A 25,047-nucleotide genomic window follows, 5' to 3' on the forward strand; every position below is an offset into this window, starting at 1 on the left:
TTGTATGTAGAAATAAACAAAAGCAGCATAGCTAGGCGTGGAAATAAAAACAGGACCAAAGAAACAATGCCCCGTCAACAGATTGACGTTTGGTATTACAAAGCCCCGATTCGCCGGCGCTGGACGCCATAATATTGGCAATAGCATCTTTAAACGAGTAATTTCCATTATTAAAAATACATCGTTCTTGTAGACTGTGTTTCCAACATGTTTTTATTTTTAGGCAGTCTAAATATATAACTGTTTCCCCATGTTCTGTGTGGTACTTGTCGTTTTCTTTCATTGTACTGTAGTCGCTGTCATGTGTAAAGTCGCGTGTGTCACCACACCCATGAGCGATATATGTCGTGTCCAACCTTTTAAGATGGCTTTGCCCGATCACACGAAAACAGCGGCTTCCGCTGACTGGGTTGCGCCTGCGCAGTCCATAGTTTCCTGTTCTATGACGTCGCTCGTGTGGACGGGGCTACTGTACCGTTTCGCTTTCTCAATAGGTCAGTAACCTGCCCGTCCGAAAACACTGGTTGCCCCCTCCTCCCCGGCTGGCAAAGACAAGACACGGTGCCAACAGATAAGCACTAACCGGCCAGGGGAGCAGTACCCTAGGAAGCTACAATCACTGTCCATCCCTGCGGCTCCCGTCTGTGCCCCTTTCCTTCCTGACCGGACTGCGGTTCTCTACGGTTCCCCTTGTTGATTGCCGTGCGCTGCGCTATGCTGCTGACGGTGTTCTGCCTGCGCCGGGACCGCTCGGAACTCACCTTCTCTCTGGAGGTGGATCCGGACTTCGAACTCCAGAACTTCCGGGCTCTGTGCGAGCTAGAGAGCGGTGTGCCATCCCGAGAGAGCACGGTGAGTTGGCCTTAGAGAACTGGTGTCAGAATGGTAAAGCTAGAAGTTTGGGTAATTAAAACGACCATAATAATCTGCCGCGTGAGAGGTAGGGAATCAAGTGTCTTATTTTTGTTGTTTGATCTCCAGTATCGTATTGTTTCAAGGGTCCTAGTGCAATCAGTGACACGTTGCCACTCTGTTGGGTAGATAGTTATCATTGTGATGTATTGGGCCCCTTGTACACATGGCTCACAGAGTCACAGCACCTGAGGCACTAATGATAGGTGAGCCCCTGTCGGCGTGCCTCCATTTCCGGTGATCTTGGAGTTGAAGCGAGGTATTGAGAATTCTAGTCAGAAGGCATCTGATTAACAGAACTGCTGTAAAAAGGTGAGATCATTTGAGCCAGTTTTAGCACGTTAGGAGCAGGAGCTCTGAGGGCAGATCCTTTGTCAGTGGAACTTGGGTGGGCTGTTATTGTCTACATTAAGGTTATTTATATTGCTGTAGTTCGACAAGTCTTCTTTCTTCTCCTTACTGTTCTTTATATTAACGGTGAGGAGGCACTGTTAAAATTAATGGGATTCATTTTTTCCCCTTAAAGTAACAATGTAAATAAACGCACACGATAAAAACCCCTATCGACACTTGTTTCGTTTCTCGACAGGTCATTCAAATGTAGATTGTGTATTTAAAACATTAAACTTTGTTCTGAAATCACCAGAAAATGTAGCCTAGTTCCATAGGCCGATCCTACCGAATGAATATTTGTGCGGGATATATCTCCTTTTGGACTGTAGACTGGGGTTTGTCTTGGTCACATAAAAGCTGGTGATTTTACATAGAACCCTTTGTCTTCGTGCCTCAAAGCAGGTTGTCAGTCGTTGACGGTTTAAAATGTGATATAATGCGATGGCCTCTTTGGGTTGACTGCTTTGAGCTAAATGATCTGTTGGTGATGCTTGGCTCTCCCTTCCCTCTAAATAGAAGTTTAAACATCGTATGCCAGGGGCTCGTTCTTGTGTTATTGCATAGAATGCCTTCTAATTACTTTAGTGAATATTTTCAGGGAAACTTTTATTTTGATTCGGTCTATGGCAAATGGTGTCAGTTGATTTTTCTCCCCCCACCTCTCTCTGCATGGCAGGGGTCCCGATACCCTGTCCTCTTGTTCAAAGGTCGATTTTGAAAGTTGTCACGTTTCCTATTCTCCTAGTCCTTATCCGATTCCGGTGCTGCATTTGGTCTTCATCTTGTGAGAAGTATGCTTTTCCTTTATTTTTGCCTACCCTATGCTGACCATGGATACAAGATAGGCGGTGCTTTTAGAGGACGAATTTGTTCTCCACTAAGGTTGAACTCGTCCGTGGTGTACCCACTCTTGGCGAGTTAGGCTTTAGTCCTCCATGTTTGCAGTGCCCTTGGTCAGATTGCTATTACTAAACTTACATTGATGGTATATATAAAACCTTTTCAGTATGCTGTTCTATCTAAAAATGAGTGCTAAAAGCATAGAATCCTTAGAGCCTGGAATGAGCGTAGAGTATACGAAATATAGGACCAGTGAAAGTCATTAGATTCTTGCAGGTGAATATGACACAAACTCTGCTTTCTTTATAGAAGCCCAAAAATCATATCAAGTAATTTAGTTTCCCACTTACATGGATTACTGAGTATTGAAACATGGCACAACACAATTTACATATACATCCGAATTTTAAAATAAATATTTAAATAGTCATAAATTGGAGCAGAATGTTTGTTTATCACAGATTGGACATTTAAACGAATATGTAATTTGTGTTACAAGGTTTCATAAGTCAGCTTCAATAGATAGCCACTTCACTAAGAATCTTAATAATCACTTAAACATGTTGATTGTATTAAAAGGATAGTCCAGAGTCTGTAAAGTTAGAAGTGTTTCCTACCAAAAGATGCAGCACGTAAGTGTAAGCCTTAAAGGCATCTCACAGTACCGCCCAGGTACCAACTGAGCTCTCATTTAACTTGAAAAAGGCAACCATTGCTTCCCTCAAGGTGGCACGGAACCTCCAGAGTTTACTAGTGCAACTGGCCACAGGAATAGCAAGTGTGGCTAGTACCGGTGAGTGATATGACAACATGCGGGGTAGGTGTTTGATAGCTGTAATCCAGTGTGTAACAGTACTAGCGAAAAGCCAATAGTCGATACGCGACCAGGTGCCATGGGGCACTGAGTGAAAAGTATAGGCCAAGGTGTCAGTGCTGAACAGTTTCCAAGGATCATGTAGAGCAAGAGTACTGCAGAGGTCACTCAAAGCCTGGAGGGAACAGGGATTAGATGTCGGGTGTGAGAAGTGGTGTCTAGTGCTGAGTCCATTGCCATAATAAAATCACCACCCAACAAAATGTGTTCTACGGCAAAGCGATCTATGTGGGTGCGGAGATAATGAAAAAACTCAGGTGCGTCAATATTGGGTGCATAAACATTAAGTAAAATCTTACTGTTATCTAGCCGCCACGCAACCATCACATACCTACCATTGCCATCCAACCTGGTCGACAGTGGCTTAACACAGTACTATTTTATGCACCAGAATACACACTCCCTGGAAATATGTACCGTAGCTAGCAAAGTAGCGATGGGGGCCCCATGTGGACACAAAGGAGAGCGCCAGCGGTTACGTGGGTCTCTTACAGAAAAGCAGTGTGCACTGCATGTCTGCAAAGATATTGCAGCACCAGTATACCCTTTCAGGAGTTGTTGAGGCCGCATATGTTCCAGGACATGAGTGTTAGGTCCAAGATTTTTTTTCGCCCATGAGCCATTAGCCCCAATGTGAAGGGAATGTGTGGTCATTTATAAGAAAGGTGAGTATGAAAATAAACTGCATTACATAACATAACAGTATTTCAACACACAATCCATTGGGGTAAAACAACCCTCCCACACCCGGCCTAGAATTGCCAAACAAAAACCTTGTAACCCTAAACAGAAACATTTACAGTAGAAAAACAGATATCTTGGTATAAACCATGGGAGCATGACAACTCAACAATGGAGTACTCCCAGGCCACAAGCAGGAATGTCCGTAGGGAATAGGAGAGGGCAGTCTATCTAAGAAACATGTAAAAAAAAATGCAACAGAGCAGCAAGATAGTGGTTATCATTTGTTGTCAAGGGAGCTACAATGTTTAATCAAGCAGGGTGGGATCCACAAGTCGGGGGTTGGGGGTAACAGTTCCATGCTAGTAGCAGGCCCAGCATCCAGATCGCTGTGCACTCGAAAGGGACCACCGGGCGATCCATCACACCCGGAGTGTTGTTTGCAAAACACCATGGCGTCACCAAGATTGTCAAAGTAGCAAGGTTTACAGTTCACCTCCACTCTCAACCTAACCGGATATATCATACCATAACGAAAGCCAACATTACGAAGCATACTTTATGCATTAGAACCCGCCGTAGCGGGCTCTACCGGCTATTAAAGACCCGCTCCCGCGTTAAATGCCCGAGCCAAAGGCGAGGGCATTTAACAAGGGAAAGGGCCTTTAATAGCCGGTAGAGCCCGCTACGGCGGGTTCTAAGGCTATTAGAACATTCTGCCACTCAGGGCAGAATGTTCTATTAAATAAAACAAATTGCTCACGGAGCCCGAGTGGATTAAAATCCCCTCTGGCTCCGTGAGGCTTTGTTCACAGCTGTTGCTGTGAACAAAGCGAACATTGGAATGTTGGCGCTGCGGGCTTTTAGCGGCCAGTAAAAGCCCGCAGCACTCCATTGTTTTCAATGGAGCTGCCAATGTTCGAATGTTCTAATTGACTTTAGAACATTTCTGCCTGGCTTCCTGAACTGTAGGCGTGAAATTGGGAAAGGGGGGGAAACAGCTGCTCCTTGATATTGCAGAGGGCCCTTCTCCCTGGCCAGGAGGAAGGCAGTGTCATGGTCCCTTAATTCAATAGGTGTGCAATAATAAGGTGGGCAGGTGCCCCTGGGGAAGGTCGCAGGCCCACGGTGCGATGCACCCTCTCCACCACAAATGTTGAGGTGAAGTCTTGATGTCCCAACAGCTCCACCAGCAGGGTGTCAACAAACAGGTCAAGTCTGCCAGTGTTAGTGGTTTCAGAGATTAACAAGTCAAATCTGTTATCAATGGCATGGGATCTGGCCCGCAACTCTGTCAGTATGTCCTCCGCCCCGACTGCCTGTTCTCGCACTGGACACTCCAGAGCGTCATCCATGTCCCTCGCTTGTGCAGTAGCCATGACAACCTGCTGTTGTTCCTTAAAAGGAAGTTTTTGCTGTTTAGGGATTCTGCGGCCCATGGCCGCCTGGGGGCAAAAGCCCTTAATACCCACAGATGGCCAACAATGCTCCGAATGCCAATGAGCCTCGTACTATACTGTCCAGGAGCCAGGTAAAGGGGCAGCCACCTTGGCATCTGACCTCAGCAGGGCCACCATGTGGGCGCCCCACCACCACCCACTCAAAGAGCAGGCAGTGGGGTTGGAGCGCCCTGCAAAAAAACAGGCCCAGTGTGTGGCACCGCTGTCCAGTCCAGTGAAGGTGGGCAGTACGCCAGATGCAGGTATATAATATTAGGAGAAGATCATGGGTTAGCCCACCAGCCGATTTGAGCATGGCTCTCCCGGCACCATAGCGGCATCTTCGGGGCCAACAGCAGGCCCCCCTCACGCTATCATCATTCCTCGGGGAGGCAAACTAGGCCCTGACCCCTTCGCTGTGGGGAGCACTATAGGCCGTCCAATGTGTGTAGGCCGGAACTTCAGCAGTCCGTGCGCACTGTAACACTCGCCAGCCACCCCCTTCCCCTTTGTGTCCCCACCGCTCCACCATCTTCACCAGCATTTCTCCTTGTTCTGACAGCCCGCTCACACCCGGCTTATGGAAGCCACCGCAGGAGCTTCACTGCTACGTGGCGATTTCGGTTGTGGCTTGGCTACACCCCTATTCTGAATCTTTTAAACACTGAAGTCTGGAAGTAAAATGGTAACCCTCTGTACGCAGGGCTGGTCTCGAAACGGACAAGACACAGAGACTGCCACCTTCTTATGTACTTCTTCACCATCAACCTCTAAGCAGCTGAGCACGGATATGCAGTTTCTGCAGGCACCATATTTTCGGGAATGGCCCTCTCTTGAGTTTCCCTCAATAGCAGTCTGTACATTTTGTCTTTCAGGGGGGCTGAGCTGCCCAGATCTGCGCTGTTGGTAAGGAATGGGAGTCTCCAGCTGCTTCTCTAACCTCTCATCTTTATCTAACTGAAATGTCTTTTTTGCTCTCCTTGCTCTCTGAATCTCTTGGGGAAACTGTATCCACATTTGAGGAAAATTGATTATTAATCCCTCGAAGTTGCTTTTCATTGAAGGGTCCCAGTGAAACCATTTGTTTTACTCGTTACCTCGACCATACCAAAGCATTACCTCTTGAAATAGAAGCTTACCGATTTTTACCATTCTCAAAATTGTATCATTCTCACCATTTAGCCTGTGGAAACCCGTGGGCAGGAATACCTAGCACCATCATAGTTCACTGAATGTTTACTGAAAAGTAGACATCCTTTTGAATAAATGCTAGAGCTAGAGCGATCCTTGTCGCTTAATGGGTTAAGGCATGTTGCCTGCGAATTAGAAAACGAAACCCGCCCAGCAAATACTATTTGCACGCAACAATGGTGAATGGCAGCGATTTCTCTATTGTTTAGTTAGTGAACCTGTTTACTTCGGTAATACCTGTTTAGCTTGTTTTAGCAGCGTACCATTGTAGAGTCAAGGTGCTCAGTTGTGGCGTGCAGGAGCAATTCTGTATAAAAGATTTCTTGGTGTGTAACCTATTTAGTTTTTGGAGAGAGCATGCCCCCTGTTCTCCCACTAAATCATGCGGCTGATATATGAGAGACACGAATAAGGAGAGATAATTGTGTGTTAATAACAACACAGGTTGTTGGCTCCACAGTCATTGGTGTCCAACCCTGCTTATGATTTTGTGACATACTTATTGATAACTACTTACATTACATTTGATTTTATTAGCTTATAAAGTTTTAACAGCTGGTAAATTGATAACATTGGGCGCCCATCTACCTAATTTCTTTAATGCTTATAATGAACAGCTTGTGTATGAATATGTATCTTAACTGGTGAAAGCAACAGCTCAAAACCTTAACAAACTCAGTGTAACAGTTTACAGAAATAACATAATTGAGAAGGTAACGTAGAACTTTTGTTGTGGTACTTTTGTGTAGCCTCTAGTTCTCTTCAACAAAATCAAGTGCGTCTCATCTGTCTTTGTATCGTTATTAAATTCTATTTTCTTTCACATCTCTCCTTGTTGTCTTTTTCAATAAACATCTCCGAATAAAACCCATGAGTTCCTTAACAATATTTGCTGATCTCTCGTCGGGGGGGGGGGGGGTAGGGCCGAGATTTCAAGGCTGGAAGGAAAGGGCAATGCCGACAGGTGAAGGACTCCTCGTTTTATAGTGTGGTGTACAACATTGGATAAGGGTTGGGTGTTTACTGTTCTTAAAGAGGTTTTATACCAACGTTTCTGCAGCATATGGGCAAGGTTTAGCTTGATAGCCTGCTCTTTTCAGAACAGTTGAGGCTAGTTTTTTATTTGATACAATAAAGCCCAGAACCTTCAGTCCAAGCTTACCAGACCTGGCCCAAGTTTTAAATGTCAGTGTATGTCTTGATCTACTTTCTCCTCCGTTTCTTTAGCAAATTGTGCTGTGGTCTGTGTTTCTTGTAGTTGGGGTGTTTTCAGTTCGAAACGCAGCTTGATATTGAGGTCCAAGTCGCACGCTAATGGTACGCACAGCCCCACACTCGTTGCCCGCTCCCCTCGACTATCAGCAGTGAACCGAGAGGGCCCACATTAAAAACTCTGATCGTTAGTAATCCACGAACATGGCCTCCTCCTCGAATGTCGGTGTTCTGTACACTGAAAGAAGGACTTCAGTTGCAGCCTGACTGCAGCACACCTTGCTGCTGTTTTAATTTACTGCTTGCAGTGCACGACGTGTCTGAGGGGCACGTCTGAAATAGGTTCATGTTATAAAATGTACTGAAGGATATATTACTTGAATCCATAATTAGAATTCATGGACCCGAGCCACCGCTCAAAGATTTAACAGATGTTTTTTTTTCTATTAAGAGTGTAAGAAAAGTGTTACATAGATTATAGGAAATAAAGGCGCGTCCAAATCCATTGGACGACCGACAATGCATAAATATGATGCAGCACTGTGCAACATCGATTCGTGTGCCCATTAGTAATGGAGTTTTTGTGCACCTGGCTGCCACGCTTCTCTACCCACTTAAACTCGGTGGCAGTTAAAAAGAGAGTGCCCTTAAGCAATGCCGCTGTAAAAATAAATGCATTGGTCGGTCGATCGAAATTCCGCCTGTGTAGTTGTGTTTCCTAGCTGTATTGAAGGAATTGCAATTTCTACACGTTTGCAATGTTCTAAATGTTAGTTTTTTTTAAAACATACATTTTTAGTACCTTAAATAATCGATGTTACTTTTACAGAATTCATTGATACTTATTTATCGACTTGACTTGGGAAGGATGAAGGGCTACATTGATATTTCCGCGAATTAAGCTCGTGACGTACAGCTAACTAGTGTCAGCAGCCAGTGCTTAACTCACTGCAGCAGTGTGCAGGCTATTGGTTATTATTTTCGCCTTGTTTCAGTGCTCCTGCGATTTTTCGTCGTGTCAGTGTTTCTACGATTTCGCCTTTTCCTCCAGCCTCGTCGTTGAATGTTTGACACTCCACACTCCTCTGCTTACCATAGTGTGGGCTTATTTGGCTGAACACATTAGTTTTCGTATTTTCCCTCGCTTTTTGCAAACGAGCGATGCTAGTGTGTCTTGACTGGTGAAAGGAATTGGTTAGGGCCTTGTTCACCTGCTGTGCGTTTGTCTTGAGCCACCTGCACGTACTGCTTGTAAAACCAGGGCCTGCAAATTTAATAATTTATTTGTTTTGCTTTTATACATCAGTATAAATCAGGCCGGAGCTGCCATGTCACGTTCTGTCCTTGCATTCTTTAGCCGATTTCCTGCCTTGCCGGGAAGCTGAGGGGCAGTTGCACATTTTGTGGAAAAGAAACTCTGGGTTCACTTAATTGTGTGTGGACATTCTTAGTTTTAAGGACAATAAGAACAGCCCAATATTTATGATGGCCATTTTAGCTGGATATCAATTGGTCCCATGTGTGTACATGCGGATCTCTTACCAGTGGATATATGCCAGAAACAGTGGTGCAATTTTAAATTGTTTCGAATCGGATATGGTGTGCTGCTTTTGTGCTTTTGAAACTTAACCGGTTTCAAGCCAGAAATGTCGGATAAACTCCCAGAAGATGTCATTAATATTTCTCTTTGTGGCATGTCTGGAGTGTGGAAGAGAAGAGTTTGTTTCAAAGGGCCTCTGACGACTCGCAGGCAGTGCAGAAGCTCCTCTTCCTTTTACGGTCGAGGAGGCAGAACAGGGAGGGATATCCTGCCTCCTAGTGAATCCTATTTTCGCAACATACAATTAAAATCCCTGAAATGGAACCTGGAGCAGTTACCGGCTAACAGGGTCTTGAGTACAGGCACTATACTGCGTAGGCGCGGCCGTGTTCGCTGGTTCTTTTCACTTGATGACTGTAAGGAAATGCCTCCTTGGCATGGTTACCCCCTGACTTTTTGCCTTTGCTGATGCCAAGTTATGATTTGAAAGTGTGCTGAGGACTGCTAACCAGGCCCCAGCACCAGTGTTCTTTCCCTAAAACTGTACCTTTGTTTCCACAATTGGCACACCCTGGCATCCAGGTAAGTCCCTTGTAACTGGTACCCCTGGTACCAAGGGCCCTGATGCCAGGGAAGGTCTCTAAGGGCTGCAGCATGTCTTATGCCACCCTGGGACCCCTCACTCCGCACAGACACACTGCTTGCCAGATTGTGTGTGCTAGTGGGGATAAAACAACTGAGTCGACATGGCACTCCCCTCAGGGTGCCATGCCAACCTCCCACTGCCTACAGGTATAGATACGTCACCCCTCTAGCAGGCCTTACAGCCCTAAGGCAGGGTGCACTATACCATAGGTGAGGGCATAAGTGCATGAGCACTACGCCCCTACAGTGTCTAAGCAAAACCTTAGACATTGTAAGTGCAGGATAGCCATAAGAGTATATGGTTTGGGAGTCTGTCATGCACGAACTCCACAGCACCATAATGGCTACACTGAAAACTGGGAAGTTTGGTATCTAACTTCTCAGCACAATAAATGCACACTGATGCCAGTGTACATTTTATTGTAACATACACCCCAGAGGGCACCTTAGAGGTGCCCCCTGAAACTTTAACCGACTATCCGTGTAGGCTGACTAGTTTTAGAAGCCTGCCACACACCAGACATGTTGCTGGCCACATGGGGAGAGTGCCTTTGTCACTCTGTGGCTAGTAACAAAAGCCTGTACTGGGTGGAGGTGCTTCTCACCTCCCCCTGCAGGAACTGTAACACCTGGCGGTGAGCCTCAAAGGCTCACCCCCTCTTTTACAGCATCCCAGGGCACTCCAGCTAGTGGAGTTGCCCGCCCCCTCCGGCCACGGCCCCACTTTTGGCGGCAAGGCCGGAGGAGATAATGAGAAAAACAAGGAGGAGTCACTGGCCAGTCAGGACAGCCCCTAAGGCATCCTGAGCTGAGGTGACTCTAACTTTTAGAAATCCTCCATCTTGCAGATGGAGGATTCCCCCAATAGGATTAGGGATGTGCTCCCCTCCCCTCAGGGAGGAGGCACAAAGAGGGTGTAGCCACCCTCAGGGCTAGTAGCCATTGGCTACTAACCCCCCAGACCTAAACACACCCCTAAATTCAGTATTTAGGGGCTCCCCAGAACCAAGGAACTCAGATTCCTGCAACCTAAGAAGAAGAGGACTGCTGAACTGAAAAACCTGCAGAGAAGACGGAGACACCAACTGCTTTGGCCCCAGCTCTACCGGCCTGTCTCCTCACTTCTAAAGACACTGCTCCAGTGACGCGTTCCCAGGGTCCAGCAATCTCTGAAGCCTCAGAGGACTACCCTGCATCTAGAAGGACCAAGAACTCCTGAGGACAGCGGCTCTGTTCCCCAAAGACTGCAACTTTGCAAGAAAGAAGCAACTTTGAAACAACACATGTTTCCCGCCGGAAGCGTGAGACTTTGCACTCTGCACCCGACGCCCCCGGCTCGACTTGTGGAGAACAAACACCACGGGGAGGACTCCCCGGCGACTACGAGACCGTGAGTAGCCAGAGTTGACCACCCTGAGCCCCCACAGCGACGCCTGCAGAGGGAATCCCGAGGCTCCCCCTGACCGCGACTGCCTGCTTCAAAGACCCGACGCCTGGTAAAGGCACTGCACCCGCAGCCCCCAGGGCCTGAAGGATCCGACCTCCAGTGCAGGAGCGACCCCCACGTGGCCCTCCCCCTTGCCCAGGTGGTGGCTACCCCAAGGGGCCCCTCCCCTTGCCTGCCTGCATCGCTGAAGAGACCCCTTGGTCTCCCATTGATTCCTATTGTGAACCCGACGCCTGTTTGCACACTGCACCCGGCCGCCCCCCTGCTGCTGAGGGTGTACTTTTTGTGTGGACTTGTGTCCCCCCCGGTGCCCTACAAAACCCCCCTGTTCTGCCCTTCGAAGACGTGGGTACTTACCTGCTGGCAGACTGGAACCGGGGCACCCCCCTTCTCCATTGAAGCCTATGTGTTTTGGGCACCACTTTGACCTCTGCACCTGACCGGCCCCGAGCTGCTGGTGTGGTAACTTTGGGGTTGCTCTGAACCCCCAACGGTGGGCTACCTTGGACCCAAACTTGAACCCCGTAGGTGGTTTACTTACCTGCAAAAACTAACAAACACTTACCTCCCCCAGGAACTGTTGAAAATTGCACTGTCTAGTTTTAAAATAGCTATATGTCATTTATGTGAAAACTGTATATGCTATTTTGCTAGTTCAAAGTTCCTACATGAAATACCTTTCATTTGAAGTATTACTTGTAAATCTTGAACCTGTGGTTCTTAAAATAAACTAAGAAAATATATTTTTCTATACAAAAACCTGTTGGCCTGGAATTGTCTCTGAGTGCGTGTTCCTCATTTATTGCCTGTGTGTGTACAACAAATGCTTAACACTACTCCTCTGATAAGCCTACTGCTCGACCACACTACCACAAAATAGAGCATTAGAATTATCCCTTTTTGCCACTATCTTACCTCTAAGGGGAACCCTTGGACTCTGTGCATACTATTCCTTACTTTGAAATAGTGCATACAGAGCCAACTTCCTACAATGACCATTGTACTTTCACAGATATTGTAGTCTTTTAGCACTTTCATTTGGAGACTATTGTATTATAATGCATTTATATAGCGCTTAATACCCCCTAACGAGGCATTTAAGTGCTTTGCACCGGACAGGAGCCCAGAATTAGTGGTTAGGCCAGTGCTACTGGGTATTAGCATTTTTTGACTAGATTACTGTAGATATTTTACCCTAAATACTTAAACTCCCATTTTCCCCACTGAGTGAAGGGCTGAGGCACATTGACAGGGGAAACTGGTACTGCATCTGTGGTATCAGATACTTTTTAAGGACAATTTGTGAGGACTTTGTGTAGTATTAAGTAAAAAGCTCCAAAAAGTTGGAAAATACAGTTAAAAAAAGAGTGAAAAACAAACAATTGAAAACAAAGCTTTGAAGAGTTTTAGAAGGTAGTTTTCGTTTCTTTTTTCAGGTCCTGGCTCTTCACAGCCTCTGTCCATGGCCCCTGGTTGCAGGACTTTATATTCGAAAGCCTTCAATCAATGATTTGACTTGTAGAGCATGACTTGACACGCGTGAGGGTATCCAGGCAGTGGCAGGATCCAGGATCCAGGGTCCCTGTCGAAGATCCAGGTTTTTAGCATCCTACGGAACTCCCATAGATTAGGGGGGTTCCTGAAGTGCAGGGGGAGGCCGTTCCTGGCTTTGGCTGCGAGTTAGAAGCATAGTCCTTCTCTGCTGTGTTGTATGTGGGGATGGGGCAGCACGAGGGAGGCGGAGCAGAGGTGTCTGGAGGGTTTGTAGAATTTCGGGGGGGGTGGTTGATATAGGTGGGTCTGAAGTTGTGCAGGGCTTTCAAATATCGGTGAGGGGCTTAAACTGGCATCACTTCTGAACCAGTAGAGATTTTTGAGGTGGGGGTTGATGTGGGTGCGACAAGGGAGAGCCAGGAAGAGTCTTGCTGTGGTGCTCTGGATGGTCTGTTGCCTTTGAGCTAAGTGGACCTTGATACCCACATAGAGGTTTTTTCTGTAGTCCAGACGACTGGTAACAAGGGCTTGGTTGATGGTGGGTTTTGGGGAAGCCACTTGAAAATCCTACTTAACAGGTGCAGGATGAAGAAGCAGCAGGATGACACTGCATTGACTTGGGACCTCACAGTGAGTTTGCTACCCAGGATGATACGGATGTTCCTTGTGTGCTTACGTGAGGGTTAGAGTCGGCCCTAGTTCTGTGAGCCACCAGGAGGCATCCCGGGGGGAGTTGTCGCTGTCGAAGATCACAACTTCTATCTTGTCTGTGTTGAATTTGAGGTAGTTATCTCTCATCCAGTCGGTGACGCAGGTCATGCGTTAGTGGAAGCTGGTTCTGGCAGCGGTGGAGTTTTCAGAGAGGGAGAGGATGAATTGTGTGCCTTTGGTGTAGGATATAATGTTGAGCCTGTGGGATCGGAGTATGTTGGCAAGGGGGGGACATTTAGATGTTGAAGAGGGGGCAGGGCGGCTAAGAGTATATGCCATTTTGTAGCAAATTGTATTTGAGGAAACCTGTTCTATTAAAATTTTCTCCACTAAACTGGTACATCAATGTTTTTAAATGCATTTCTAAAAAGTTGAATCCAACCTCGCAAATCAATACCCTTCTTGCCAATAAAAAGTAATGCATTGTGGTTTTCCAAGGTCATATAAATCCCTTCATTGGGGGAACAGGTGTTATTTTCTTCTTAATTTCCTGTTTCTTCCTCTACTTCAGTCTTTCTATATCCTGGTGGCTGCCTCCTTCCTCAACAATGTATTTTTTGTTTTGTGCCCGGTTTATCCCCACCTAGACCCTTGTACATCTGACCGTAATTATATACCCACATACTTCCACCTGACCTTTACCCTGGTACCTCTACTATAGTAACCCTACCTATACTGTAATACCTTTATCTCTTACACTAAATAACCTTCCCTTTTCTACACCCTAGTTACCGTCCCCAGTACCTTTAATCCTACATAATCTCTACCTGTATCCTTATTCTACTCCTATCTGTATGCTAGAGCCTCCCCTGCCTGAGCCCCCTTGTACCTTTTGTCCCACCTGTACCCTAGTTCCTCTTCCTATACCCTAGATTTTCTACTCCTGGTATTCTGCCACTCCTGTTCCCTATCTGAACCCTACATCTTAAGATGCAATTTAAACCTTGCTTTATACCCTTTTACTATTACTCTGCCTGTACCCTAGTATTTCTGCCCCTCCTTCTACCCTATCTTTTCAACCTAACCTATTCCCTTGTAAGATTGTCTCAACTAAGTTCCTGGTTATCTTTACCTGTACCACAGTAAATCAGTCCTTGCCAGTTCCTTTGCCTCGCACATTGACCTTGTTAAGTTGACTTCTGTTTATGCCCAGATATCTCTTGACTTTAAACCTGCTCCCTTTTTTCCCCGAAGTGTTTTCTTGAGTCAGTTTCTTATCTTTTTTTTTTCTTGCAGTTTTTTTTTTGGGGGGGGATGACATTTTTACATTTGTCGAGGAAAATGGCATTCTTCATTATGTAATTTAACCAAAACAGATATTCACCATTGAGATTGTCAGGTTACTGTTCTTCATTCTGAGTTTTTTTCCTAGATTGAGGGATAGCCACCCTGTACTCGTGCGTGAACCTACACAGCATGCTTTCTTCTGTACACATATGCATGCCCTATGTGAGGCTCTATATTTTTTTTTTTTCACCACAGTCCTTTTTAGGTCAAGCATGCATGCTCTTTTCGACCTGTTGTAAGTATTTTGTGGGCTTTTAACCACAGCAATCTAATGCCCATCACTTTCATTCGTTCGTGGGCTTGCCTTCACAAAATCCCTTGATGTCATTGATAAATGCTTTTGATTTGTTCCGCCTTGGGGTGGTTTTATTACTGCTTTGCAGACGGACCCTGTTACATGGATTATTGCACGATTGCCGATGTACTTCAGTGTTGGCAAACATTTTTTAATTTTGTCCCTCCTCTTCGTGCTCCATTGCGGCCATGGCGCTCACAGCTCAGAACAGCAGCGCAAACTCCATTCGCAGTATTGAAGCGCTGGTCACATTGTTCACGCTGTTACCTTATCAGAGTAATTTCTTTTGGCTCTCCCCTTCATGAACCATAGCATTCACAAAAACACTTGTAATTGATAAATGCTTTACCTAAAAAATATTCACTGCACTCGAGAAACTCACCCCATAATCCTTTGCAAGCATTCTTTTACAAAACATTTTTGCCCATAACTCACCCTTTGGTGGTCCTGTGACAATGGAACCATACCTAAACTTTCACAACAACGTTTCACCTTCATGTGGCCTGGAACTTAGCATGAGAAAAGTGGGTGATTTTACTGTGAGGGTCCGAGTCCCCTGTTTGTCTTTCATGTATGTATTTTTTGGCAGGTAGCTTATGCTGTAATACCTCAGTTTCACGCCATGTGCATCATGCCATTGGATGTCAGCAGCATGTGTCCTGAATAATATTTGCTTGTGTGGTTGGGGGCTCTCATCCGATGCATACCTGCACCCTATGGCCAGTCCTCAATATACGATCCTGCTGAAGCAGCCCTTTTGGAGAAGTGCATATTTCAAAAAGCAGCTACAACATTTGTTGTGTTATCTAATATTTAGTCAGTCTGATATGGTTTGCAAATATCACATGAATTAGCTCAGCCTTGAGTTCGGAAGATAGTTGGCCGATCACACAGATGCCATATTTAAGTCATGATGGCAAGAAGTCCAGAAGTCACAAGCACAGTATTTGTAGATTGACCTAAAAGCAAGGATGAATCTAGAATGTTTAAACATAAACAGTTGGTCTTCTAAATTTTGTTCTGTAGAGACACTCTTGCTCATACACAAACTCCTTAAATGGGTATTAATAGTTTAATACGTCTGTATTATTGTTGTTTAAATATAATTAAAAAATTATGTATTCATAATTGTCTTCTCCTAAACAATCAGACTTGTGGTGGTTGTGCTGCATTTATTTCAGGCCCAATAAAGTGCAGTTTCGATTTAGGGGCGACCTGTTGTCTGAGTTAAAGATCGATGGTTGGGGACAGGGGTAAACTGGCTTAATTTATTGAAATTACACCAATTTTTAGGTTGAGCGCGCAATTGCTTTCTGACCTGTTGTTATCCATCTGAGGGCTTTTAACCACGCCCATCTCACACTCATCACTTTCACTCGTTCTTGCGCATGGCTTTCAAAAATCCCCTGATGTCATTGGTTAATGCTTTACTTTTGTCCCGTCATGGGGAGGTTTTGTTACCACCTTGCAGACTGACCCTGTTACATCCTCCTGCTTCCTCACCCTCCGCATGCTCCGGAAGATCTTCCGTTGGATCCCCGCCGACACCAGAAAGACCGTGACCCACACCCTCGCCACGAGCCGCCTGGACTACGGCAACACCCTATACGCAGGAACCACAGCTAAACTCCAGAAACGTCTGCAACGAATTCAAAACGCCTCAGCCCGCCTCATCCTCAACATACCCCGCAACAGCCACATCTCTGCACACCTGAGACACCTGCACTGGCTTCCCGTCAGCAAAAGGATCACCTTCCGACTCCTCACCCACGCACACAAAGCCCTCCACAACAAGGGACCAGAATACCTCAACCGCCGCCTCAGCTTCTACGCTCCCACCCGTCTTCTCCGCTCCACCAGCCTCACTTTCGCCGCTGTCCCTCGAATCCGCCGCTCCACGGCGGGTAGGAGGTCCTTCTCCTACCTGGCGGCCAAGACTTGGAACACCCTCGCCACCATCCTCAGGAGCACCCAGGACCACTCCGCATTCCGGAGACTACTCAAGACCTGGCTTTTCGAGGAGCAGTAACCCCTTCCCCCTAGCGCCTTGAGACCCGCACGGGTGAGTAGCGCGCTTTATAAATGTTTATGATTTGATTTGATTTGATTACATGGATTATTGCACAATTACCAATATATTTTAGTGTGGGCCAACAATTTTTTTTCTTTTGTCTCTCTCCCTCACGCTCATAGTGGCCAGACAGCACAAACTTGTTTACTGAATATCTTAACTGGAGGGGGGTGGGGAGCCATTTCTCATTCATACCATAACAAGTGTTGGCGGACATTTTCCGTAACCGACTAGCTGAAATCGGGGACTCAAAGCCACCCTGGTATGTATGCCTTTTTATTAGGGGCGAGCGAAAAGCGCTCTGTCCCATGTTGTAATCTCTCTTTGGGATTCAAACCACGCCCATTTCACGTCAGTTTCTTTAATTGGTTCATGATCTTGCCTTTTAAAATCTGCTTGCTTTCGTTAGTGAAAGGCATGCATAAGTCATGCCTTTTCCGGTGTTTAGCCCTCCTCTAGCGCAGCGACCAAGTACTGAAAACATACGATGCTCCATGTTTTCCGTATGGTTTCTGGACTAGTTTTTTTCTTTTTTCGCAGCGCGATCTCGCTGGGCAGAAGTTGACCGCTTTGCATCACATCGGCCCTGTTACATAGTTAATTGCACTTTGCTGGTTACCTAGATAATTGCACTTTTGCCGATAGGTTTCTCTACGAGTGAACTTTTATTTCCCCTTGTGTGTCTGCTTTGCACTGATGGCGGCAGTCAGCTCGCTTATGTGAAACTTTTACTTTTCAGTTTATATGGTGAGAAAAGTCTAGTTAGTTATGTGAAACTTTTTTATTTTATTTTTCAATTTGTGGCAAGAAAAGTCCGATTTGGAGTTTACAGTGCGAATTGCTCTGGCTCAAGCAAACGCGAGACCCGTTAAATTGCAGTGCTTGTTTCTGTTTGAGAATCGGCATACATAAAACACCGGAACCGCTGGAACACGAAACAAAAGTTTCTGTGGCTGCCACGACAATAAGAACTTGCGCCTATCTGTTGTACTCCTGGACATATATTTAAAAAATATCTTAGGTTCCATGGCTAATATACGTTTAAAGTCAAGCGTAAACTTTCTAAACCATCATGTGTGGCAGTGCTTTAATAACTCGTGGTCAGCTGTGAGCTTCCGAAAATGCCGAGCACAGATGTAAGTGGCAGGAATGTGACGTTGCACTTCTACATAAAGGCTTGTCACAAGTCTATGCAGTATCTGTCTAATAAGTCTTAAAGTTGTGCAAGATTTCCCCTCTATTAATTTCAAACCAAAAACATGACTGTTTATGTTGTCTTATGAAAATAAAGATAACTCACATTGCATATGTTGCAATAAGTCCAACCCTCAAATGTGGGCAGTTTCAGTGGCAGATTATGAGACCTCGCATACATTTCCACAAGGTGTGTCCTATGTTAGACAGAATGGAGGTAGGCTTGCTGATGTCCCTTTGAAACCAGTTGAGATCAACATATTGTGATCATATTCCAGTATAAAGCGCACATGTGAATAGTTTAAGACTAAGCTGAACTGCAAAGTCATGCTTACAACCATCAATCTGGCTCCGATCCTAGCCTGATTAGCAAACATCAGAGAAAGTATGTTAGCCTGAGTGCCGGAGTTTTGAACCAGCTTGATTGTTCTACAGTTCATTCCTCTGTTGATGTTAGCCTCCACTTAAAACCTACTTTACAGTGGAAGGCAATCCGAGGATTCGCCATAGTGTGCATCTTGTCAGTCCTTCTAAGACACAGTCAATCAGGCACCTTCATATATCTGAGGAAAAGGGTTTCTTGCAGGTGCAGAAGCAATTATACATATTACGTTTGTTTTTCTGTCTAATAATGTGACCATCAGCAATACTTAAGAGTGCTCAGAAGCACTTACATCTAGAGAATGGTTCATCTACTGTGGAATATTTAAAAGGTTTTTTTTTTTTTTTATTGGTAAAAAAACAAAAATGAATAATGTCTTGTTATGTGAAATCTGTGACGATCTCTATAAGGGATAACTGGTTTACCTCTCCTAGAGTGCAAACTGGCTCATATTCACATGTTCCCGAGAGTGAACTCCAGTTTCTTTTTCTTGTTTCTGTATCCATGACCAACAAACGCCAGCGAACATGCTTAACTGCACGAGCTGTGCCCGTGTTATCGTTTTAACTAGTGCGTTGAAGTAGCCTTATGGCATGCTTATTGTGTGTTTAAAGCTAAATTAAATATTTTATCATACTAAAAGATACGTACAACTAAAACTAATTCTTGTGGTACATTATGAAGCCAGTATACAAGGGACTTGAAAGACGTATCCTGTACTGTGTCAGATTCTGAAGTGGCTTAAAAATTGCATTAGGAAAAGCAACATGTTGTTGATACTGTACAAAAGCTACATAAAACCGTGAAATAAATAAGTGAAAAGTAAATCAACAATTATTTTGCCTATTTTAATAGCACTTGGCCTACCTAAGATTCCCCCCGTGCTCATTTAGTGCTGAAGATATGGAAGTGAGCTACCTTAAAAGAGGAGGAGCAAGCTAGATGGGGGAGAAGGATATGATGAAAGAAGAATGAGATGTTTGCATGATGTGGTGTTTCCACAAACAGACGGAGTGATGAATGAATAATCTTTTTGCATGACCAATTTAAATCTTAGCAAAAAAGGGAAGGAAAGGAAAGCAAACAGAATACATAGTCTCTTCAGAAAATATAATTAAGATCAATCCCTGAGTTTCAACACATGTACTTGACGCTTTGCATAAATCAGCTAAAATTATTGTGAGTATAAAATCATTGTAAAGTGCTATGAGATTTAAATCCATTAAGATATAAAGTGCAAATGAAGGGAGAACAGGAATATGAAAACATTTTACATAATGCTTTACGTAAATTTGTTAAAACTATTATGAGTATAAAATCCCTTTAAAGTGCTTTGAGATTTAAATCCTTCAGGATATAAAGTGCTAACGAAGGGAACACAGGAATACCTGAACTATTCAAGGCACACAACTATAGTCAAGCCCACTGAATTTCAGCACACATACTTGATGCTTTACATAAATCTATTAGAACTACTATGCATGTAGAATCCCTATGAAGATTTAATTCCATTAAAATGTCAAATACAAGTGACGTTACTAAAATAGTACAGTTTGTATAGAAGGGATCATTAAGTCCTCATAGTAAACTAAAAATGTTCTAAAAGTCAAGATGATTAAAATGATCAGAAACACAATCCTTACTGTGCCCGTCTTCAACACACTGTACCTTCAACATCTAGCCAAAAAGAGCTTGTTAGAGGGTCGAAGACAATGCACCTTAATAGTTAGATTGTGCCTGCACAGTCGTGCAGAACTTCTGTGAAAGACTCTCCCTTTACTATAAAACCCTAGCATATCTAAAAGAGGCATTATAGGAAAAACATAAGCAGCCTGTTTGATATTTAGCGTGCAGGGTAAAAAATGTTGCCAGTCTACAGTTTATCTGTGGTCCGGACACTTTCATTACTGCCGGATGTAAAGAGCGGAGCCCACTCCTTTAAAAAAGCAGGTTTCTGCAGTTGACGATGAGCTTCTCTTAGGGCCGGAGACATGTAAATCAGATGGACCATATCCTCAGCTCTGGCACCGCATAGCCTGCAAAAGTCTCACCACCGTTCTTCCATGTTGGTTGATCCGCTAGAGACGGCAGGGATCCTAATCGTATAGCAAGCAACAACCAAACTGAGTGATGAGGTGTCATGAGTATCTAACTTTAGACATCTGTGGGCAGGGATGCTGGCGCTGCAAAGGCATTTGGTGAGGTCGTGGCAGGAGATAACTGCAGGGAACAGGAGTTAAAAGGAGTTAGTAGGCTTTAGGATGCAGGTTGATTAGGAGAGCAACCAGAGCATGTCAAGAGTAAAAGAAAGTGTACTATATACTTTCTCTGGATAACTTCAATGATTCACTTTTTACTTTGCCTTTTTTTTTTTAAAGGGGTGTTAGTAGCCTTATTGAAAAGAAAAATGCAATGTCTGTTTATAACTGTGATTGTGAAACATTTGTTCAGTGTGACTGAAAACGTCATGGAAATATATATATTTTTTTTTACGGTTGTTTTTATTTTTGTTACTGTTTTGTTTTGGGTTTGCTGGTCCTTTAGTTATATGCACGGCCACTGAAAATATGAGGCAAGAAAAGTCCAGTTGTTAATTTAGAAAGCCAATAGCTGTAACTGAAGCAAATACAAGACCAATTGCATTGTAAATGCTTGTTCTACCCCGGTACCACAGCCAAGTTTTGCATCACTGTTTTTGTCTAGGCTAACACTTTAGAATTTTAAGTAACCCTAAAGTCTAAGCTTGAAGGCCTTTAAATTCCATAAATCTAGATTCCAGGATGGTGCCCGTTTTGTAGGCATCCTTTCCGCCCTTTTATTTGCTTTGTGTTACATATTTATAGTCGTCAGATCTCATCTAGGGTGAAGTGTCATGTAAGTCTTTTGTGTAAGTTCTGCTTAAAGAGATAAAGCGTGTTGTTTTGATTGATCATAGTTCATGCTAACTGATGTCTAGAACTGACATCAAAATGACAGAATCCCAAATCACCCTGTAATGTTCTGGAAACTTTTATGGAAATTCTTGTCGATTTTTTTCCTACACATTCCGATCTAAATTACAAAAGGGCCAACTTTACCCAAATTTGTGCCTCTGGGATTGTAATGTCACCAGGACCCAAAAAAATGTCGTTTAAAAAATAAAGAAAAAATAAAAATAAAAAAATAAAACATGCAAAGGCACAGATTTGACATAGCCATGGTGCTCAGGCTGTGTACATCTCCGCATGCGGCCAGGTAAGAGAACATGTATCATACATACTTTATGTGCTTACCCCACCCCCTCCGTGACATCCTCACTCAGTATCTGCATCACCGGGTTCCACTCAACGACAGTCCGCTAGCTGTTCAGCAAGTGTTGCTCCATTCCGTGTCTCAGTGCACGAAGTCCGATAATCTAGGTAGATATTGTGAGGATGAATGACTTGAGCGGTTCCCAAATGTCTTTGGGCCTGGAGGTCGATGGAAGCATTGCTGCATACGAGTCACATTTTTCGTTACAATATAGTAAGGATTTTAGCCACTTCTTATATTTCAGAGGTCTTCCCCGTCCCTAGAAGCAGGTCACCAAACTGCAGGGCTAGTCCTGTGTACTGTCTATAAGACACCGGGATTTCCCACACCCTTCCCAGGACCGAGATCCTTGGTCCCTGGCACGTCATAATCAATCATTCTAGAAAGCGCAGACATCTCCTCATCCCAATAATCTTGAACTGCGTTGTAGGAAAACACCAGATGCAGGTAATTCACTTATGGCTGACCACATCTAGCATAGTTAGTGTCTTCATGGAGGCCAGAACTATGTAGGGACATGGGGGTATGGTATGTGCGCTGCAGTATATTATAGTGTCTTATACAAAGCCTGCTACGTGGGAATATCATGGCCGTTTGTACACAACAGAAGGACTACATCGCCTCTGATAGCTCAAGGCCCAGCTTCTCCTCCCGATTAGAATGCATAGCATAGCGTGTGCTGATGCCAGACTATCCCCAAGTGCAGCGCAGTAGAGGTCGGAGTCTAGCTGTTTCGTTGATGTGGCTGTGGAGTGTTTACATCGCCTGGCGGACTCGGGTAGAGCCCCGAGCGAGCTCCTCGGTCTGTGATACGGGAAGAGATCCAGAGGTGTGTGAAAAATGTTATTCGTTTTTGTTGTTGTTGGTGTTAATGAAGCGCAGACCTGACTGCATAGTTAGCCGTGCGCTCTACAGAGGACTATAATTGCAAACGTGATTTAGTTAGATTAAGTCAAGAGAGGGCTCAGAAGTAGAATCCGATTAATTTAATGGCAAGGGATAGAATTGGCTTCTTGTACGGAGCAACAACGGGAGTCGAGTGTGGGATGTGAACGTGTGTTAAAGTGCTTTGCAAAAAGTTAGTAAATTTAGAATTTAGCAGATTTTCAATGAGTGATTTCCATACCCTGGGGATAGAGTAGATAAAACCTTTTTTTTAGCACATCTACATTGTGTTGGGCGGCTCGTGTGTTTCCTAGGAGGGTTTATCTGGGTGTATGTATGGGCTTAGGAAATGCAGCAGCTTTGGAAGGTGGTTCAGCTTCAAGAGGAAGCCAGGTTGGTTAGGATAAGGGGGGGGGGTGTCAGATTGTTATGGTCACTAAGATCAATCATGCTGAGGAATGAAGGATAGTTTTGAAGGAAACCGGTGAAGATTTTGGTATTCATTCTAATAATTTGTTTCTGACATCACTGTAAGAGGACAACTTGCACCACAGGTCTGAAATCTTATTCAGGAATAAACGTTTTCACATTTCTCAGTAGATTGAGTTTGTAAAGGGAAATCTTGAAAATTCTAATTCAGCTCCTTTCCGTCCTTGAGCGTGCACTTTTCATGCTAGCAACTGGTAATCAAACATTGGCAAAGCCTATAGGTCTTGGCAATCCAGGAGCTATTGACGTTGTCTATGACAGTGTCTTTTAGCAGCGTGTTATGGAGTGGATGTTTGTGGTGTCGAGTGGAATTATGTGGTTTGGAAGGAATTGGTTGTTGTTTAATTGTGTAGTGTAGAATTGTGTGATGCTGAATGAGTTATGTGGCGTGGAATTATGTGGCGTGGTGTGCAATGAAAATATGTGGATAGTAATTAAGTGGTATTGAGTGTACTGGTATTATGTGGAGTGGTATTTTGTGTCATGAAGTCTAATTATGTAGAGTGGTATTGTGTGTTGTGGAATGGCACGCAGTGGAGTGAAATTATGTGGCGTGGTATTGAATTTTGCAGCATGTGGAATTATGTGGTGTGGATTGGATGTATGTAGTGGAATTGTGTTGTGGGACAAGTTAATGGAGTTGAATAGAGCATATTAGCTGTATACTACCAGCTGTTGATAATTTCACTAACGTTCTCTAGTTTGGAGGTTGATAAGATCATTTGTTAGTTTAGCTCATGGGTGGATCAAGTACTTTAGTACGGAGGCATAGTTATTTGGGTGGTTCCAGTTAAAATGCAAGTCAAAAAGAATTTGAGATAGTCATTTGCATCATTTTTTGGAGTAGTTATGTTATCTGTCATGTTTGCTGGGCATTCAAAGGCCAAATCAAATGTCAAGCTGTGTTTTCCTGGAAGTCTGGTTATTTTGTTTTGCTTTCTGCTGACTTCAAAGTGGCAGACTTTATAAGAAAGAGGCATATGCAGTCTTTCCCCACGGAGCCTGCTTGAGCCCTTTTCTCGACATGTTGCAGTCTATTCTGTGGGCGTTAATCACGGCCATCTCACACCTTTCACTTCATTCGTTCTTGGGCCTGCCTTTCAAAAATCCCTTGATGCTGTTGTAAATACTTTTTGTCCCGCCTTGAGGTTGTTTTGTTACCGCTTTTGAGGCTGACCCTGTTACATGGATTAGCCATTTTGTTTCTTTTGCCTTGCTGCTTTATGCTTATGGCGGTATGTTGTTTATTCTTCTTCCTTGTTTTCGGGCATTTTGCTGTTTCTTGCAGGGTCTTTTTTTTTTTTTTTTTTGTAGTTTTATGTAGCGCAACCTGGATATAATGGTATTACAGCGCTTTACATGAGTACCAGTTATGTTACCCAAGAACACATTCATTCTGGGTAGCAAGGGGAGATTAAATGATTTGCCCAGAATCACTGGATAAATAGCCGGTGCCCAGACTCGAACAGTTTTTCCCAGCTCCAAGGGCGGCAGCACTGGCCCTTACGCCACATCCTAGGGTTCCTTATCTGGTGTGTATTGGGGCTGTCTGGGAATAATTTTTATTTATTTTTTCTTCTTCACATAGCGCTTGGTAATACGTTTTATAGCGCTGCACAGCAGGTGCCATTCTTAACAAAATTGCTATAATTCATTTGCATTGACCTTGGAAAGATAAAGAGGTGAAAAAGCTGTGTCTGGATTGTAATCTGTGACATTCTTGTTCTGTCAGGACCTCTGCAGTGGGTGTATTAACCAGCTGACTTGAGTAGAG

At 44.3% G+C, this 25,047-nt stretch overlaps 1 protein-coding gene across 2 annotated transcripts in view; it reads left to right on the forward strand.

Moving 5' to 3' along the window:
• The first annotated feature begins 437 nt into the window (after nt 1-437).
• The window catches only part of LOC138300544 (protein DDI1 homolog 2), a 154,494-nt gene continuing 129,884 nt past the window's right edge, over nt 438-25,047 (forward strand). Inside the window, exon 1 of one of the 2 annotated variants that reach the window (XM_069240037.1) lies at nt 438-852. In XM_069240037.1, coding sequence (XP_069096138.1) covers nt 715-852 — 138 coding nt within the window. In that variant the 5' untranslated portion in view covers nt 438-714. The remainder of the gene's footprint in view (nt 853-25,047) is intronic. The other variant, XM_069240036.1, reaches the window with a different exon arrangement.

The sequence above is a fragment of the Pleurodeles waltl genome, chromosome 6, assembly GCF_031143425.1.
Source record: "Pleurodeles waltl isolate 20211129_DDA chromosome 6, aPleWal1.hap1.20221129, whole genome shotgun sequence".
In the NCBI taxonomy this organism is placed as follows: Eukaryota; Metazoa; Chordata; class Amphibia; order Caudata; family Salamandridae; genus Pleurodeles; species Pleurodeles waltl.